Genomic DNA, 18,657 nt, shown 5'->3' with positions numbered 1-18,657 from the left:
TAAACCTCAAGTTGGAAGATTGCGCATATACATATTACGATAAAACAAATTTTCGTAATAACTTCAGCAAACATTATTTGGCTTTGATGTGATATGGCATGTTTTCTTTCAGGCTTCCTAGTCATTCTCATTGATTGGGGTTGAAATTGGTTGCAAGCAAAGGGAGTGAATTTAATAAATTTTAAGGATTTATATTAACCCTCCTATTTCCAATCTTTAAATTCTCTGATCTAGGGTTGCCAGACGTCCCGGTTTTCAATGAAAGAATTAATTGGCTCGAAAAAGGCTTTCAGGACGCCTGTTTCTCCCGGTTTTCGTCCTTCAGATTGAAAGAAATAAACCTGCAAGAACTAGTGTTTTTCATCTAAAAATGGAAGGTTTTCGGAAGATTTGTGTAGCCAATTAGTTTTACTAACTAAAACAACATTCACATAATATAAAACAGGTTAGGGTAATAGGTTCAGCAAAATCAAAAAACAACGGGAAATTAAAGAATCGTTCTTTATTCATAAATACAAACCTGGATTGAACCTTGATACTAGCAACATTGATCGAACTTGGGTAGCTACCTTTGATGCATACTTTAGATCTGGCAATAGTGGCCTAACATAGACACCGCGTTCCTTTTGATTCAGTTCATTCTTTTTTCACTCTGCTCTGGTAACCTGAGGATCTTTTTTGTACGTTACTTTTATATAGTGGTATGTATTCCTGGTTTTATTCCTTTTATCTCCTTTCCGTTTTAATCCTTTTTACCTTGCCACTGAGGAAGGAACCAGCTGAGAGTTCCGAAACGTCAAAATCTTTAAAATGTTTCAAGGGAGGATTCATTTGTAAGTAGCCAATTCTTTGTTAAAACAACAAGGAGGTTAAAAACCACATCAATTTTTTCGTCCTATGCGCTGTTTAGCTTCCAAAGGGGAAAAAAGAGGTTTAACAAAAATGTTCAAGAGGGGGGATATGTTATGGCAATAATTTCTTGAATATCACTTTCAATAGAAAAGAACGTCTTTTTCGATGACGAGCTTTAACTACTAGTTATTTTATACTTCAATCGGCAGCGCAGAACTGCTTCAACAATGGCGATACTACTTTCAGTTGCTGCATGTTAACCGCATTTAAACTATTTCGTCACTGTTAAACACATAAAGGTGTGTATTGTTTAATTTTGATACTGGATTTTGTCCGCCAAACTTTTGGAGAAACTGCTTAAGTCCATAAAGCGATTTACTTTTTGTTTATCGTTCTGAATTTAGCGTAAATGTTATTTTTCCTTCTAAATACTAAATTTGTATTTATTTTAGAGTAGTGTTTCTGACTCACGTGATGACGCAACAAAGCAAAAATTATCTCTAAAATAAATGGGAGGGTGTGTCGTAATTGCGGCAATATTTAGGACCTCTTAAACACAACAAATTGGAATTCGGAATAAGGGACGCCAGTCAGTCTTCTTATGTTACTTTTTTACATCCTTTATACATCCCTTGGGGGGCTTCATTTGTGTTAACTGTGTATAGCAGCTTTCCCAACCTTTTTCAACTTGCGGCACACTACGGGTGTAACTTGAATTCTCGCGGCACACTCATAGATATTATTATTATTATTATTATTTGCAAACATAAAATACCATGGTAATTTTTTTCTGCGATTACTGTTCTCCTTGTCACAGAGATGAAAGCTGGATCACTGGTTTTCCCCTATGCTAATTCATTATGCTTATTTTTTATTCTAATTTTAAAATAGAAAACAATTGCAATGAAATATAGGACTCAGATTTTTAAAAATACGCTTTCTTTTTCGAAAACTGTATCCAATCTTTCACTAAGAACGAAGATCACTAAATAACGAAGGAACAAACAAATGTCTTATACTTTCGATTGAAATCTGGATCACGCCACACAAGAACGCCCGTTAGCCAGTTAGCCAAGGCTGTTTTCTTATGTAATTATTTATAATTTGCTGGATTGTTAACTAACTATCGCTTGGAACCGAAATCGGTTAAGGGTCAAAGGTGAAGTCCTCCTAAATCTAAACATTCTTTGCTGTCGGTCGAACGGTCGGAGCTATTGTTGGTTCGAATCCCGATTAAGGCATTAATGTTACAGATTGTTCTTTTAGCATTCATTTCACTATCATTTGCTTCATCGTACATGTTAGGCTAAATATCATATCATGGGACGTAATACTGGAAAATATTATATAATGTGTTTAGGGTATATAGTAGCTGGGCGTTTCTTCTTCTCCCTCAATATCAGGTTGGCTACGTATTTACAATTACTAAAAACTTGAAAGGAAGAAACTTGCAACGGTTTTGAGGATTTTACAATGATTTTCTTTTTCTTCTTTTTATTAAATTTTCGGAAAGCAACTCTTTTGAATAGGAAATTACAATTGAAATAACTATCTGTATGCTACTATAATCGTAAAACTAGTTTGTGGCATTTGCGTTGGTTCCAAGAACTATTTGAAATCGAAAAACATAACAAGAGAAAAAGGATTGTCGTGTACGGTTTTCATTGACTTCAAAAGGCCATTTGTTGAGTAAAACAACAGCCAACAGAAAACAATTGAATGCTAAACATGTTTTGATAAAACATTCACGTGAAAAGAAAGGAGAAAGTTACAGAAATAATTACTCTGAAGACTTTTGCTGTTATATTATTCTTTCCGTTTATTACCTCAGAAACCAACAAACGTGCAGTTTCTTTCATCAAAGGTCAATAGGAATGTCAAAGGGATTTAAATAAAGTAATATCAGCCTATACACAATGTTCCATAGTTCTATACTAAAACTGACGAGAGGGAGCTTTAGACATATTAAGATGCCAGAAACGTAAATCCTTCGACATTTAGCTCATCCTTGTGGGGACGAATACAGAATGAAAGAACTTATTGTTTTCTCTAGAAATGCATCCTGAATATTAAAAGATACGATTCATATTTTTTTGAAAAAGATTACCTTGATGCAACGATCAACAAAAGATTAATTAAATTGAAGTGGCTTCACTCGATGAATAATTGATACTCTGAGAAATGTTCAGCCTTTTCTTATACAAAAGTTTCCCAGTCTTTCCAGTAACATTCGGTAAGTAGCTTAACGGTGCTTTAACTAACACTTTTATAAAATTTTACAAACAAACTCGTTAAATTCCATGTCAAGTTACACAGAAAAATGTGAAAGGGACACCCACGGATTCAGATTTTCATCAAACTTAGTACAGTTGTTAAGAACAATAACTTAGTAACTGATGTAATTTTTTTTTCTCTAGCTCGTATAGTTTCAGAGAGAGATAAATGTTGTCAAAGTTTGAGAAAATTACTTGGAAATAGTATTATTTACAAGCGCCTGTTTGTGAATACAGTGTTGGAGTGAAAACACAATGGCTCATTGACTAATGAACTTATCCGTGCCAAACTTTTACCAAACACCAATTGAAGTATAAAGCTTATAAAGGATACCGTTTCATCAACCTTACCCATGTAGAAGGTCTACGAACAATTAAATATTTTTCAATTAAGAGAAATTTTTGAATGTGTAACATGGACTCAGAAGATGAGTGTTATTACCAAAATGCATAAGAGCTCTCTCTCTTTTTTTTTTTTAATAATGAACGTGAGAGTATGCCCAAAAACTACTACTAATTAAAGATTTTGTGTTATTGAATGATCAGCAGACTATAACTAGTTGTGTATTTGAAATACAATAAAACAATAATTATACACTAACGATATCTTTAATATCTCAGCAGATCTTTAACGAATGCACTTATAAACATAAATAAGTAAATATATCATAATTGATTTTCTCTTTGATTATCTACAATCGACAAACCTAACTTATTTTTTCTTCTGTAGTATTCGAATTTTTTCTGTAGCATTCGTATTTCTTTTGTAGCATTCGAATTTTTTCTGTAGCATTCGAATTTTTTCTGTAGCATTCGTATTTCTTTTGTAGCATTCGAATTTCTTCTGTAGCAATCGAATTTTTTCTGTAGCATTCGTATTTCTTTTGTAGCATTCGAATTTTTTCTGTAGCATTCGAATTTTTTCTGTAGCATTCGTATTTCTTTTGTAGCATTCGAATTTCTTCTGTAGCAATCGAATTTTTTTCATTTAATTAGCTATTTTTCTTCAAAGCTTCAAGTTTTACACTTTTGTCACTTCTTAAACCCCTTTATTTATCCTTTTTTACTTTATTTCAAAAGGAACTTTTGGCGTGAGAGACTAGGGTTCGATTCTTGAAGGGAGCTCATGTGGTTCGAATTCCAATTTTATCAGTGGGTCCACGTTTCATACAGCCTCGCTGCTGAAAGGGACATTAAACTCAAAAACAACTTAACCCTTATATCTAAAGATATTTTCTTTTTCAGCTTTCTTTATTTTCTTCTTTTTGATTCTGTCTTGATTAAGTGTTCTTTATATCTTGTGTGTGGAGCTAAAAAAAATCTCTGACACTTCTGTATAACCTGAGACTGTAACAATTAGAATGTGAAAAATACTCGTAGAAAAAAATGCTGAAACAGAGACTACTTGAAAGTAAAAGAAAGAGTGTTTCAACGTAAGTTAGATCGATGTTAGTTGTGAGATTTTCATTATTCAGAAAGTAAGCTTCAGGGAAAAGGATTTTGTTGTTGTAAATGCAGAAGAAACAATACGTAATGTAACATCTATCAACTTTTCAGGTCATATGATATTTCGCAACACACGAGCAGCAGAGCGTAACTTCTTCTAAGCAAGGAATGTAGCTACGGCCTTTAATTACCTCAGAAGCAATTAGAGCGAACGCGATATCCACCCACAATGTTAAGGCTTTGTACTTCACTGCATAAAGAACAAACATATTTATGAACTTAACAATTCCACTGGTCGATGAAATTGACGTCATCGACCTATCTAGTGAATGACGCAGAAAATCTGGTCAAGTTGGTTATTTTACGGTTTTCTCTGGGTATTCCTCAAGTTATCTACGTTTGTTGAAACCCAGCGACTGCCAACGTTCTGCAGAAAAAAGGAGTAACAAATCTTAAAGGAAGTTAAAAAAGTTTCATTTCTCCACTGTAAACCTGAGATTTCAGGGAGGTTCTAGTCTTTCTCGATGCGGCTTAGCAACGACTGTCCGAAGCTTTCAAAACACACTTTTGAGGTACTGATCAGATCCTAGTTTATAATAACAGCCAGTTCTTCAAAATTCAGAATAGAACTATTGATTCTATGTGCATAAACATCAATAGACCAATACTTAGTTACTCAACTTCTCATTCTGATGGCACACTGAGGAATATACTGTGTAGAACAGTGGCTTTTAGTCGTGAAAATAGTATTCAAATAAATTATTTCATTGTTTTAGAATTTAACCTCTATGCAAGGAGTCTTGATGTAATGACTCTAGTTCAAACTCAATGGCGTAGCGCTGGGGAGGGGCACTTTATCTCTCTTCCTATACGACAGAAATATGTGTATAGGATAACAGTTATTGCACTTAAGGTCAAAAATAATTGTTAAATGTGTAAAAAAAAAAGAAGAAGAAGAAGAAGAAAAAGAAAAAAGAAAGAAAAAAGAAAAAGAAAAAACATATTCCTATGGATTGGGGTAATAATTTTCAAGTTATTACGTAATTTAAAAGATAATGTCCTGTGTAGAACAGCATAACACAGTTTTCTTATTGAAATGTTCATGAAGTATGCTTTTGGCACAGTACTGTTCTCCCACTCACCGATTCATACATAAACATACTAACAAGGCTGAGGGTGACAGCAATTATGACAGCGCCGAATTAACACACTCTGGAGCCCTAGATTGTGCTGCCGGAGTCGACGACAGGATCACTCAGAGAGGGAAAGTATAAAACATATTATGTAATACAGAAGCGCCCCCATCGGAAATTTTTAGTACAATAAATCAATTTATTATGTAATGTATAAAGCAGGGGGATAGGAGCCAAATATGCCTTCTAAGGTCTCAGTTTATTCAACCTACGCACTAATCCGGGCCTCGATGATGATAATGAACGAAATGGTGGAATAAAGAAACTCAAAGGAAACGGAAGAATCCTGAGTCAACCCATGCACATAGTGTTTGTCCACTACAAAGCCCGGTTGGCGGGGGCTAGAATCGAATCAGGGACCTCACACACAACAGGTGAGCGCCCCATCATTGGGCCGCTGCGGCTCAAAATTAAGTATGTAATGAAAAGAGACTAGGGGCTCACCATAAGAGAATCAAGGGCTGAGTGGTTCAAACTTTATAAACTTCAGTGCATTTAAGAGCTGACTACCTTTATCCAACAGGTTTCCCTATTTTAGATAGTTTGGATGAACTCCTGAGCCGCATTGGAGCGAGAGGAGAACGAGAAAACTACCTGGCCCCACTGGTGATCATACCGGAGTCACTCAACGGGTAAAGTAGACGTCATACCAACTACGCCACTGGGCTTTTGGTAAGTAATGTGTAGAGTAAAATTTAAACTGAAAAGTTTTCTTAAAAAAAAAAAAAAAAAAAAAAAAAAAAGGTTTATTCAAGTTTCTCAATCAAGCTTAAAAATTCGTCCCGGAGTTCCTGATTTTTTACAAGTGATTTTTCTTTTAAATCAACGCCATATGTTTGATGGATTTTGAGAATGTTTGTTCAAAGTTAGCGGAGATTGTATCGACAATCTATTGTAAAGATGCTTGCAAAATTTTCAAGGACGATTTGTGAGTAGTTTTCAGTGTTTCATTATAGTTAACAAGTCAACCTGTTTCAGCCGTTACCCTTCGTCGGCTAAGCGTGTGCTTCTGTTCACGCGGTCCAGGGTTCCATTACCATATGGACAGTCTTGAAATTTGATCGCGTTACAATGCTTCGGATTCCACTTTAAATTGTAGGTCCACATCTCATATAGCCTGCTGAAACAGACGGTACCACCACTGCAACCAATCAATATGCTTTCCATTGTATTGGATTAAGACAAGAAAAAAATTAACGTCGGACAGTTATGTATGTCTTTTAGGCTTATGCAATTACATTTATATGTTCTTCCATTGGGATTCGAACCCCGGACCACGTGCACAAGAAAAACACGCGCTAGCCACTAGACCTCCGGTGCAGGCTGCTTTAGGATTATAGTTTATCGTCCCTTTCAGCACCAAGGCTAAACAAGACATGGACCTATTGCTTAGTGTAGAATCCGAACAACATAAGTTCTCATTGGGTATTGAACTCGGGTCTTCCACATGCTAAGCACATAGCCACGAGGGAGTTCTATTGTAGTTGGGGATTTACACTCATACATGGAAATTTCTCACAATGGTCACGTTGCGACAAGATTCCTTTTTACATAGAAACAGTTGCAGTTTGTAGAGATGTGACGTAGATATAGAGGAATTGATCTGTCAGTGAAAATTTTGTGAGGAACAATTACCTTGAAATAGTTTACACGAGACTGGAATATGAGTTTCCATTTAAGAAAGTAATCCTAATGCTACAAGCTAAGAGAATATTTTTAAGAGATGGATTTCCCGTTAATTCCAACTCGACTGTATACCTGTTGACTAACGTGTGACCTGCAACAGAGCAATTGACTTCAATATTCAACAGACGATGACATCTTTGGTGGATGAACGTTATTCTCCGGATGGGGTCACTTAACAATGTATTAGCTACGGATGGTCGTCAGCGGGAATTCAGGACAACCGAATGTTTTTGTAGCCTCTCCAATTTGTTTTGCTTCTCTTCACCAGATAAGTATCAAAAGTACTTTGGACATTACGGATGTCTTTGTTCTCAGAATAATTGGTCAATCTGGATTCCCTAAGTAGTGGTCAACTTTCCAAAGAAAATTTTCAAGAAATATTTACATCTTTCAAGTATGTTCTAAAATTACGTTTATTTGTTTGTATGGTTTCAGATATAGCATGTTGGCCATTATACACTCAAATATTTAATAACAATAACATGCCATAAATAAGAGTTGCGGTAACATCCTGCCAACTGTAACGCCCGAGTTCGACTCCGGTGGGTAAGTTTTCTTGCATCCTCGTTTCAATGCAGTTCCGAAATACTGTTGCCCCACGATACGAGAAATATCTTATTAAATTCACGATCAGACGAGAAAAAAGGATTTTCTCGTCTCGTTTTCGAGAAGAGGCGAGAAATTTTGCGAGTCTCCTGGGAACAATATTTTTAATAGGTACCGTAATAAATAAAACAACATAATAACATAATTTTAACAAATTATAACATTATTTAGAACTTGATTTTGCAGAAGCAGATCAGAAAATTCTTTCAGATACAAACACCAATGTTAAGAAATCTGTTGAATTCAGTTGGCTGTAAATGAGGGAACTTTAGATTATTGCATGTGTAGGTTTCGGATACTAATGCAAAGGGCAGATGGGAAGTCGGAAATTAAATGAGGGAAGCAGAGACTGACTGTTTAATGCATTTAATGAACTTTGTAGCAATGTTGCCAGAAGTTAGAAGGGACAAACCAAGACCGATTGCTCAATGAAATGATTAACTTTTAAAGTCTGCTTGGTATTTTACCGAAGCATCAATTAGATTTTTGCTGGATTATCCTTTCTTATACGAATTCGCATCCTTTGTCGTGTTTCCTGGAACGGACCACGATTGACAGAGAAAATACAATGCATCCAGGATTCAAAACGACCGTCTGGCAACTTTCATGTAAACATTTCTTCTTAAGTATTTTGATACACACAGTATATTCAAAGTGCAATTTGGATCTTTTTTTTTTTTTTTTAATCCTGTAAATTCAAGACAGTGCCTTTAGCTAGCGCAAATAACCTAACAGTTTGCGCTTTTCTTCAAAATCGGAAAATTCCAACTTTGAATCCCATTAGGTTATCCTAAGGTATTTTCCAGGTTTACATTGAAAATTGAAATGAAATTTTTGAGTTTTACGTCCCACGGTTATGCCGGTTAGGCTAAAGGAGACGATGATGATGAGATATGAATGAAATGGTGGAATGATGAAAGTGGGAGGAAACGGGAGAATCCCGAGAAAACCCATGCACACGGTGTTTGTCCACCACAAAGTTCACTTGGCGGGAGCAGGGTTTGAACCCGGGAACCCAAGCACCAGAGGTGAACGCTCTACCACTGAGCCACCGCGGCCCCCAATATGTTTACATTGAGTTACATCAGGTGGACACTGGCCTGCTACTTTGAAATATTGTCCCTGACTGCAATTTCTCATTACTTCTCATTGTTAAAGAAGAGGACTGTGTAAAACGGCCTGACGACTCTATCTGATTGTTGCTTAAATGGACAGACTGATCCTCTGTAGACAAATATATTACCGTAAATATGTCAGAGAGTTGAAAACTTCAAAAACAAAGTTTTGTCTTACGCGATTTGAATTTACGTCTTTCGTCACCAGCGAGGTTGTATAGAACAAGATCTATAGTTTAAAGCAGGGTATGAACCGTGTAGACGTAGAGCGTGAATATTCTTCTCGGAATCAAATCCAAGACCTCCTGCACCAAACACACTAGCTTTAGCCACGAAGTTACTTGAAACACTGCATATGTGTAATACAGGGTTCCCAACATACGTCAGTGGCTTGGGCATTAAAAAGTGAGAATGAACAGTTTCGATTTTAAGGACAAAAATGCACTCTGGTTGTCTTTCAATTTGAATTGAATTCTGGAACATAAGCTCCAAGAATGTACGCTGAATGGAGTAGAAGAGAAGATTTTGAGAAGGAAAAGGAAAGGAAAAAGACACGAAGGCACTCCAACAGGTGCAAGGAACAGCTGAAGAAAATACCAGAGAAATGCATTTCGCAAGCAAAATGTAAAGGCAATAGGCCAGGTGCAAATACATTGAGTTGAGATGAAATAAAACTCAAACATATTAATGGCTGACTTCCCGTAGCACAGGCAGGTGTCTTCACAGAGATCGAATAGAATGAAGATTCAGAGTTTAGTGTTTCCAGGTGGGCCTCTCAAACATAGCAGAAGTGTTGATGTAATATATTCAGAGTCATCATTGAGAAGCCATAAAGAGACAGAAGTGGAGCCAGACGAACAAGAAATGGTAACAAAGATAAATCTAAGATAGTAACAACCCTCTTATTGTACTGGATAAAACTTCAAGAACAGTTTTGTGTTTCTGCCACGATTATCCTTTCTGTTTTTTCAGCGACAGGTTGCATAAGTTCGTTTATCCGTAAAGTGAAAAGAAATAAAATTTGTAACTTAATCAGTGAACAAAGCAACGTTTATTTTAAAATAATAAATGTGTAACAGTTTTGCCAACTAAACTGAACATATTGGCTTCCTCAGACACTGTAACAACAAGAGGGAGTTGCGCATAAATATAAAAAAGATCCTAGAAACTAGTTCTAAACATTGATTGGCTGGTCAGAATGGACTCAGCCAATCATAATAGAACTGACCACTGACCAGCCAATCAGTGTTTAGAACTATTTTCTTGGATATTTTTATATTTAGATGCAACTCTCTCTCGTTGTTACAGTGTCTGAGGAAGCCATCATGTTCAGTTTAGTTGGCGAAACTGTTACACATTTATTATTTTAAAATAAACGTTGCTTTGTTCACTGATTTGTATTTCTAGTTTAACTTTTTTAACCCATACCTTCCCAGCGTGTCCATATGGCCACGCAAATAGGGATAACTTTTTTATGCCTGGGAGATTTTGTGTGTGTGGAATTTTGTGACACGGCTCACAGTGAAAACATTACAACAATAACAACAAAAATTTTGTTATTTTCACATTTACTACGATCATATGGAACAAACGTATGGAACCTTTAGAATATGCAGAAACTCGGAGAGCCAGGATCGAACCAGAAGCCTGTCGCTCTACCACTAAACCACTCTGCTCCATTTGGTTGATACATGCCTTCTTTGTAAGAACAAAGCATAAAAGCGGAGAATGGTCTTACGTGGGGTCCAGATTAGACTCCTTGGAAGACAAGAATCTCAGGTGAAGAGAGGGGACTCAAGTTCCGCCTACGGTTTCAAGTTATTCTTTACTCACCATAATTTAGGGAACATTTAATAAGCAACAAGAAGAAAGAAGATAGTCCTCAGGGAAAAAGCAAGAAATGGTTTTTAGTGAAGAATAAAAAAAATATGTTGTATTTATGTTTTAGAAAGTCCATACGAATTTCTTATTATTTTATGCTTAGTGAATATAAATACAATTGTTTCATTTCTTTGTTTTACGGTTCATATTCAAAAACGGCAAAAGAGTAATATAAATAATCAACTTGGATAATCACTGAAAAACACTCATATTAGAATTTTTTTTTTTTTGAATATTTGGTAAAATAATAAACTACTGTAATATTTCTTAACAAAGTCTAAGCAGACATTAATAAATATCTCTTTAAATTCCAGCTGTGAGTTTTACAATGAATTCAATTAACATAATAATAATAATAATAATAATAATAATAATAATAATAATAATAATAATAATAATAATAATAATAATAATAATAATAATAATAATAATAATAATAATAAAACAACGTTCAACAGTAATAGCAATTAATTGCTCTTTGTTATAAAATATTTATCATTATATAATCACTGTAATTTAATAAGCTTGGGTGACATTACTTTATCAGTGCTTTACTGTAGGATTCAACGGTATTCAACTAGAATAGCCACTTCCTTTAATAGCAATTGCTATAATAGAAGCAGGTTACATAGTTAAAAGTTTCAGGAACAAGCAAGATGTACAAAACAAATGTGTCTTTTAGCTCTGTGGTGGAACACGAACTTATCTGATATTACTCTGGACGAAAGAGGAAAGAGAGAAGAAAGCGTCATTGGGTGTAATGTTACTAATTGCTTACAATCTTGATTTTAAACAAGAATGCGAACTGGTAACTCGATTTGGTTTCTAACTGATTCCGTGATCAGGTATTATGTTCTATTCAACGTTTACCAAGTTTCAATCAAGTTTTTGAACAATTGTTTGGGACATAATTGAAACCTCAGAAGGTTCGCCAGTTTGCATCGAGGCTCACATCACTACCATTACTAAGGCTGGTGCCTCCTAACTAATCTTAATGAAGCCCTCACTCACCTCATTGGGGCGCTTGTTTGGGTTGGGCTCAGTATCTTTAATGGGTCAAATGTTTCCAAGGGGTTAGGCTCAGAATCATCAACGCCTGCTAGAGACCAATATAGTCGATGAGGCTCGCTAACTTAATTGAAGCTCCCGCTCAATCATTAAGACCACACGCGAGTGCTAGGACCAGGGGTTGAACATCTCTGGTACGCAAAAGCATAGAAAACTTTTTTTAAAAAAAAAATCATCTAGTTGGAGGCACAGTCGTAGAGTTCTCACATCTGCTGCAAAGGGACCTTGGTTCGATTCCAGGCCATGTCAGCTTGTGATAGACATCATCTTGTCCGTAGGTTTTCCTAGTCCTTCTGTTTCCTCCCTCTTTCTCTTTCCACCAACTGTTCTATAATCATTCGTTCCTATTGATTATCTGTCTGATTGAGCTTTTATAAAGCATAAACGTGGGACGTGAAACTGAAAACAAAATTTTATTTATTCTATTTACAGCAAGAAAGATAAACCCTTACTTCATTTTTAACTAGGGAGCCACCGTGGTAGAATGCTTACGTCTGGTGTGTGGGGGTTCACGGTTCAATCCCCGGCAAAGTTAATTTGTAGTGGACAACATCGTGCCGGTGGGTTTCATCCCACATTCTCATTCTGCCGATTCTTACGTCATTCACTTGCCTTAATAATCCCTCTTCCTTAGTCTAAAGGACATAATCGTAGGACGTTAAACAGAAAGATTTCAAGATTATTTTAATTTTTAACTAATTCATCTGAGCTTTAAACCACGGATATTCTTCTTCATAACACAGTACGTTTTAGAGATAACTGAAGAAATGTTATTCGGAGGTTCATGAGATCTATGGTACTTGAACGTTTTTCTTTTTCTGTGTTATTAAACACAATGTCATTGAATCCGAATCTGATTCTCAAGTTAACAATTAGGATTTCATGGAATCGTGAAGAACGAAGAGAAACCATGACATTTGTTGTAAACGGAAGCCAAAGACAAGGGGAAGCGATAATATTATCTGGAAAGAGAAATTTGGTTTGTGCAACATGGCATCTCCTGGAGTACCAACTTCCTTTAACATCCTTCATCACTCGAGGGCTTTCTCTTGGAAAGCTGGAGATGTCTTCGTGTCATTTACTCCTCTTCTTTGATGTTTTCTTCAATCAGGGAAACAATGAGAGGAAGTGAAATTTCTCAGACAACGCATCTTCCTCCCAAAACAATATCATTCAACTCAGCAAAAATATTTCCAGCTACACAAGGATTAGCTCAGTACAACAGTTGTTACCGGCAAAAGCAGAAAGTATCGTAGCATGGAAAGTAACTACATTTCAGTAGGGGATACTTGTATCTTAACGTATTTTTCCTCGTTGTTACTAGTACAATAAATAATTCATACTAATGCCTACTAAAATACTTTATAAGTTTGCACAAATATATATCATTAGTTAAACTACAATCAAAAAGTATTTTATTTGCTGATGTAGTACAGAAGCATATTTGTTTTGTTTGAGTTTAGCATCTTTTTTCACCACTGAGGCTATATGAGACGAGGGTCTATAATTTAAGGAGAATTCGAACCACTGTAACATTCCTTCTCTTACTGGAAATCAAACCTGGGGCTACGTGCGTCGAAAGCACACGCACAGGCCACTAGACCACTGGATAGGAAAGTACTTGGATAGCAGTCCCCGTAGCTACACAGGTTAATAGTACATCTTCTTTCTCTGAATGCATGATATACATTAAGTGCAAGATGTTTAAGAATTTACTTTGCTTAATGGAAATCATGTGAGTGGAAAACATTACTGAGCTCTTTTGGACATGAATTATATTTTGATGTTTGAAGACGAAGGTTAGAACGGTATCTCACGAAAGAAAGAGCCAGTTAGCTGTGAATTACCTGAATTTCTTTGTTGCTGGCGATGGTTCTCTTGGATCGTTTCTTGAATACTGAAGAGGGCAGATTTTATCTTCGTCAGCCCGAAAACTCTCTTAGTCCTAAAGCTGAAGTACTTTAGAATTTTTTTAGAAGCTACCAAAAATACCTTCAAGGTATAAACAATATGTGTACTTAAATACAATTAAGGAAGTCCAATCTCTATAGATAGGACGTAAGGCTAATCAGTATGCTTCCCACCCCCTTTTTCTTATTTTTTGAGGGGCCGCGGTGGCTCAGTGGTAGAGCGTTCACTTCTGGTGCTTGGGGTCCTTGGTTCGATCCCAGCTCGCGCCAGGTGAACTTTGTGGTGGACAAACACCGTGTACGTGGGTTCCTCGGGGTCTGTCACTTTGTTCATTCCATCATTTCATTCATTTCTCATCATGACTGTCAACTTTAGCCTAACCGGCATAACCATGGGACATAAAACTTTAAAGATTTCACTTCTTATGTTTTTTCTAAGTAATTCAATCACAACAGAAGTCATGACGTCATAAGCTGCAGGCAAATTTCAGGTCTCTAAGAAAACCACTCAGAAACAAGTAGCAGCGTCACGTGTGAGCCACGTAAAGAAGTTTGGTTTGCATGGCATAATATTTTCTCAATTAAAATGGCAGCACATTTTTGACTGTCATTTTAGTAGAAAGATTAGAGCGGAGAAGGGACACATTCTTCGCACGTTTAATTGTTTGAAAAATCCTCTTCTCCTAATAACGTTTTTCCTCTATAGTGATGAAGGTAGAATAATAGATGGTTGATTTTATGACTTACGGTTTGACTATCACCTCCATTAACTAACTTAAATTCTAAGTTCTGACCCTCTACATACCGGTGAAATTTGATGGCGATCCATCAAAGTAGCTCCTCAGATATTTTGTCTCTTGAACAAACGGGCGGACAGAATTCATTTAATATCATTTCATTTTCAGTTTAGCGTCCGTTTCAGCATCGAGGCTATATGAGACGGAACCTACCGATTAACGTGGAATCCGAACTACATGAGCTCCGCCGGGAATCGAACTCTGGTCTCCCACGCCAATGGCGCATACGCTAACCGCTTAGCCACGAACGAGCTCGGACGGACATAGTAAAGCAAACCTGTTACTATTTAAAGTCAAGAGGGCGTCCCAAGGAATCGATTAAAGTAAAGCTTCAGTGGATGCGTAAGATCTTATAGAAACTGAGTGAATCAGTGAGCCTCATTGCAAGGAAGGTAAAGCGAGTAAATATCCGCTATGCATCAAGGTCGGACCCAGGGCGCCCGATTGATAAGTAGATGCCTTACCAATTACGCCAGCTGGGTTCTGGAAACAATAATTAGTTGGTTTTATTAGGACTCTCTGGAAGTTTCTGTTTGCTACGCTTCATTGCCTTTAACTTAGTCATCACAATAAAAGTGGTAGTGAGGGTGAACAAGACGCAATTACTCACAATTAAGTTTACCTACGAGGCAAGAGTTGAAGCTGTCTCGTCTCCGAAATTATCTGTTTCTATTGGAGGACCTCCGTCTCCTCTTGTATCTTGTCACTAGGATTATCTGTGACACAAAAGATGTCTGTCTCGTCTCAAAAGCCGACGTCAAATTCATGTTTCCTCTCGTCTCGTATGTCATCTGAAACATTTTGTCTCGTCTTGTCGGCGACTCTACTCATAATTCAAAGACGATTTGTAAACATTATTTAGGCTAACTTCATAAACAAGACATGTTCCTTAAACATTCGAAAAATATTCATTTATTCCCTTAAGTATATAATCTCGTGTTTTGTGTTTTCAGTTAACTCGACAAATACATTTTAAAGACTGTGCAAGTATATGATCATTGATGTACAAGATATGTGTATATAAAACACAATAGCAGCTTTTGCGAAAGTCTTCCACTGTAATTAAAGTGAGTCTGTGTCGCAACAATGGATTGTGAAAACAAAACGGATTTCCATTGTTCCTGGATGATTCTGCACGGTGTCTAGTACATTCAAGTCATCACAGCAACCCAAATTCTTCCACCGCTTCGTATCCTGTGTTTTCGTTCACATTTGGCTGAGTACAAGCATGAATTCGCAACCAAAGTCTTTCCTTTTTCAGAACAACTACCTTTTCCACCAGAATTATGCATAGTGGTCCTTACAAGCTTTTCTTTCTTCCTTGCTTTACATAGAAAGGTTAGCAGTGGCGGCTTTAGAATAAGCCTTCCAGGCGTCTCGGATTTTATTGTTATTTCAGCAGGGATCAAGTGCATTATCTATTAACATACCGTGAATTTTCATGGGGTGTTACGGTTTTTCAGTCTACAAATGTGGGAACTCTACATCTGCGAATCCTGAAACTCACATCAGTGAAACATTTTATGGTTACAAATTGAGGGAAGAAAGCCCTCCTAATTATAAAAGTTGTCTTAGGAGGGTAGTAGTACCTAATTACTACCTGATCTGTATGAAGCTTCCTAGCATTTCCGTAAAGCGAAGCTTTCTGGGGTAGTTTTCGTAAAAAGTGGAAGTTAGTTTTTGTATATTTTAAACAATTTTCTTACCTTGAGTTTTCTTAATTCGTCTGTCCAGGTGCAGCCCTCTTTGTGGTGGATGCAGTAAACCACGGAGCCCATAATGGTCTTCTCGGAGTCCGGGTCTGGATAGATCTGAAAACAAAGGCAGATCAGTCAAAGTTTATCACTATATTTAGATCGCTTGGATCCCAAGTAGCCTAAGTCCAAAAAATGGAAAAAAAAAATGGACAAATGCCTTCATTCACTTCTATACATGCGTAACTTTTCGAAAAGAATTTTCTAAACGGTAAATTATAAGACCATAAACTACATAGCTGTGGCTTTGGTTGCCAACATAACAGAAATATGAATTGTTCATCAGATATTCAACTTGAAACTTCTCTCCTGGAAAATACATTGGACCAAGTTTCAGCAATCAACAGTGCCGCGCCGTGGAAAATCAGCGCCCGGGGCGAGAGTATACGACGGCGCATTCATACATATGAGTTTGGTGGACAGACCAGGCACGATGCGCCACTATAGTTGACGCAAAACGTAAGGAAATTTTCAAAAATAAACCCAGCTTTTCCTTTATTTTTAAGAACTTTTTATTACTTTTTTTCTTTCCATTTGATACACGTGCACATGCATTTTCCTAACATGAGTAACATTATAGGACCATTTCCTAAAGCGGAAAGAGGATTTAAGTACATACTAGTTTGATATGTTCACAAAACTAGTTAAATTAATACCTTTGTGTGAGACTACAAATAAGTCCATTGCTAATGCTGTTGATCTAAAATATACCAAGTATTTTTCCTTTTTTCTTTCCTTCTTTTCTTTTTTCCTTCCGAATTTTGCGCCCCCCTTACTTCGGCGCCCGGAGCTGTCGCCCCGCTCGCCCCCCTATGGCATGGAACTGGCAGTCAATCAAGCACAATACACGTTCGGCAAGTATCATTGCTTTCTCACAACAAAACTTTTACTCGATTATTTTAGAAATAATAAAAATCTTCCTGTTCACGCTTCTGATACGTAATTATTTGTAAGTTTTACTTTGCTTACCTCAATTGAACTGTATTATGATGTGATTATTGATTTGTCTTCCCACGCCCATAAACCCATAAACAAGGTATTAAAGCGTTTGAAGTGTCTTGAACACTCTGCAGTTATATTTAACCATAACGCTACTTTTTAAGACATATTGGCATAAAAGAAAGAGAAAAAGAACTTGTGGTTACATCAAACGCGACAGAATTAAAATTTATGGCACAAAATACTTTTTTTAATGTTTTGCTGATGGTGAATGCATGGATGATCTGTATTACATATTACGCTACGATTCTCTGACGCTTTTAAACCAATAAAATATGGTTAACCAAGGTATGTTTATTGGCTTTCTGTGGTGACTACTACCTCTGCCACGTGGAATGGTTTCGAGTTCTTTGGATGGGCATTCTGGAAGATTTTGCTTAGCCAAAGATACATGGAATTCCAGGTTAGTACATCAGAGCTTTTCGTCAATTCCAATCTCGTTCTTTTTCTTTAAGAGCCTCCCTTACTAAAAATACAAAATTTACCATTTTTTCTTTTGCTTGTTTATTTATAAGTGAAAGGAGATTATGAAATCCAACTTGCTACAATCATAGGTAATGTTATTCTGTAACATAAAATATGAACCTGAAGAATTTTCAGTGTTGCCAGAATAACAATTCCCTCAAAATCTATGTTAAAGCAGCGACTAAAGGAACGATCTCAACTGCATTTGGTTACCTATGATGTTGTTTTGGTTTCCTGTGAACTACTTTTTAAATAACATTATTATTTAGTTTTAATTACTGTATGTTAAAACTATTTTGTTTATTACAAAATAAACTCAACTATTATTTAAGAGGTGGTTCACAAGAAACCTAAACATCATGATACGTAACCAAATGCGGTTGAGTCCGTTCCTCTAGTTGCTGCCTTATATTAGATTTGCGGGGAATTGTTATTCTGGCAACACTGTGATTTCTATCGATGGCAATACTGAAAATTCTTCAGATCCATATTTTCTGTTGTAGAATAGCGTTATCTATGATTGTTGTAAGTTGCATTTCATTATCTCCTTTCACTTATGAATAAACAAGCAAAAGAAAAATGGTAAATTTTATATTATTTTTAGTAAGGCAG

At 36.4% G+C, this 18,657-nt stretch overlaps 1 protein-coding gene across 5 annotated transcripts in view; it reads right to left on the bottom strand.

Moving 5' to 3' along the window:
• The window catches only part of Traf4 (TNF receptor associated factor 4), a 175,681-nt gene that overhangs the window by 36,972 nt on the left and 120,052 nt on the right, over positions 1–18,657 (bottom strand). For all 5 annotated transcript variants that reach the window (XM_081770419.1, XM_081770422.1, XM_081770421.1 and 2 more), the window contains one exon: positions 16,534–16,638. In XM_081770419.1, coding sequence (XP_081626545.1) covers positions 16,534–16,638 — 105 coding nt within the window. The remainder of the gene's footprint in view (positions 1–16,533; positions 16,639–18,657) is intronic.

Source organism: Thermobia domestica, chromosome 9, assembly GCF_964235325.1.
Source record: "Thermobia domestica chromosome 9, izTheDome1.hap1.1, whole genome shotgun sequence".
NCBI lineage: Eukaryota > Metazoa > Arthropoda > Insecta > Zygentoma > Lepismatidae > Thermobia > Thermobia domestica.
This window is presented reverse-complemented; position numbering and strand designations above follow the sequence as displayed.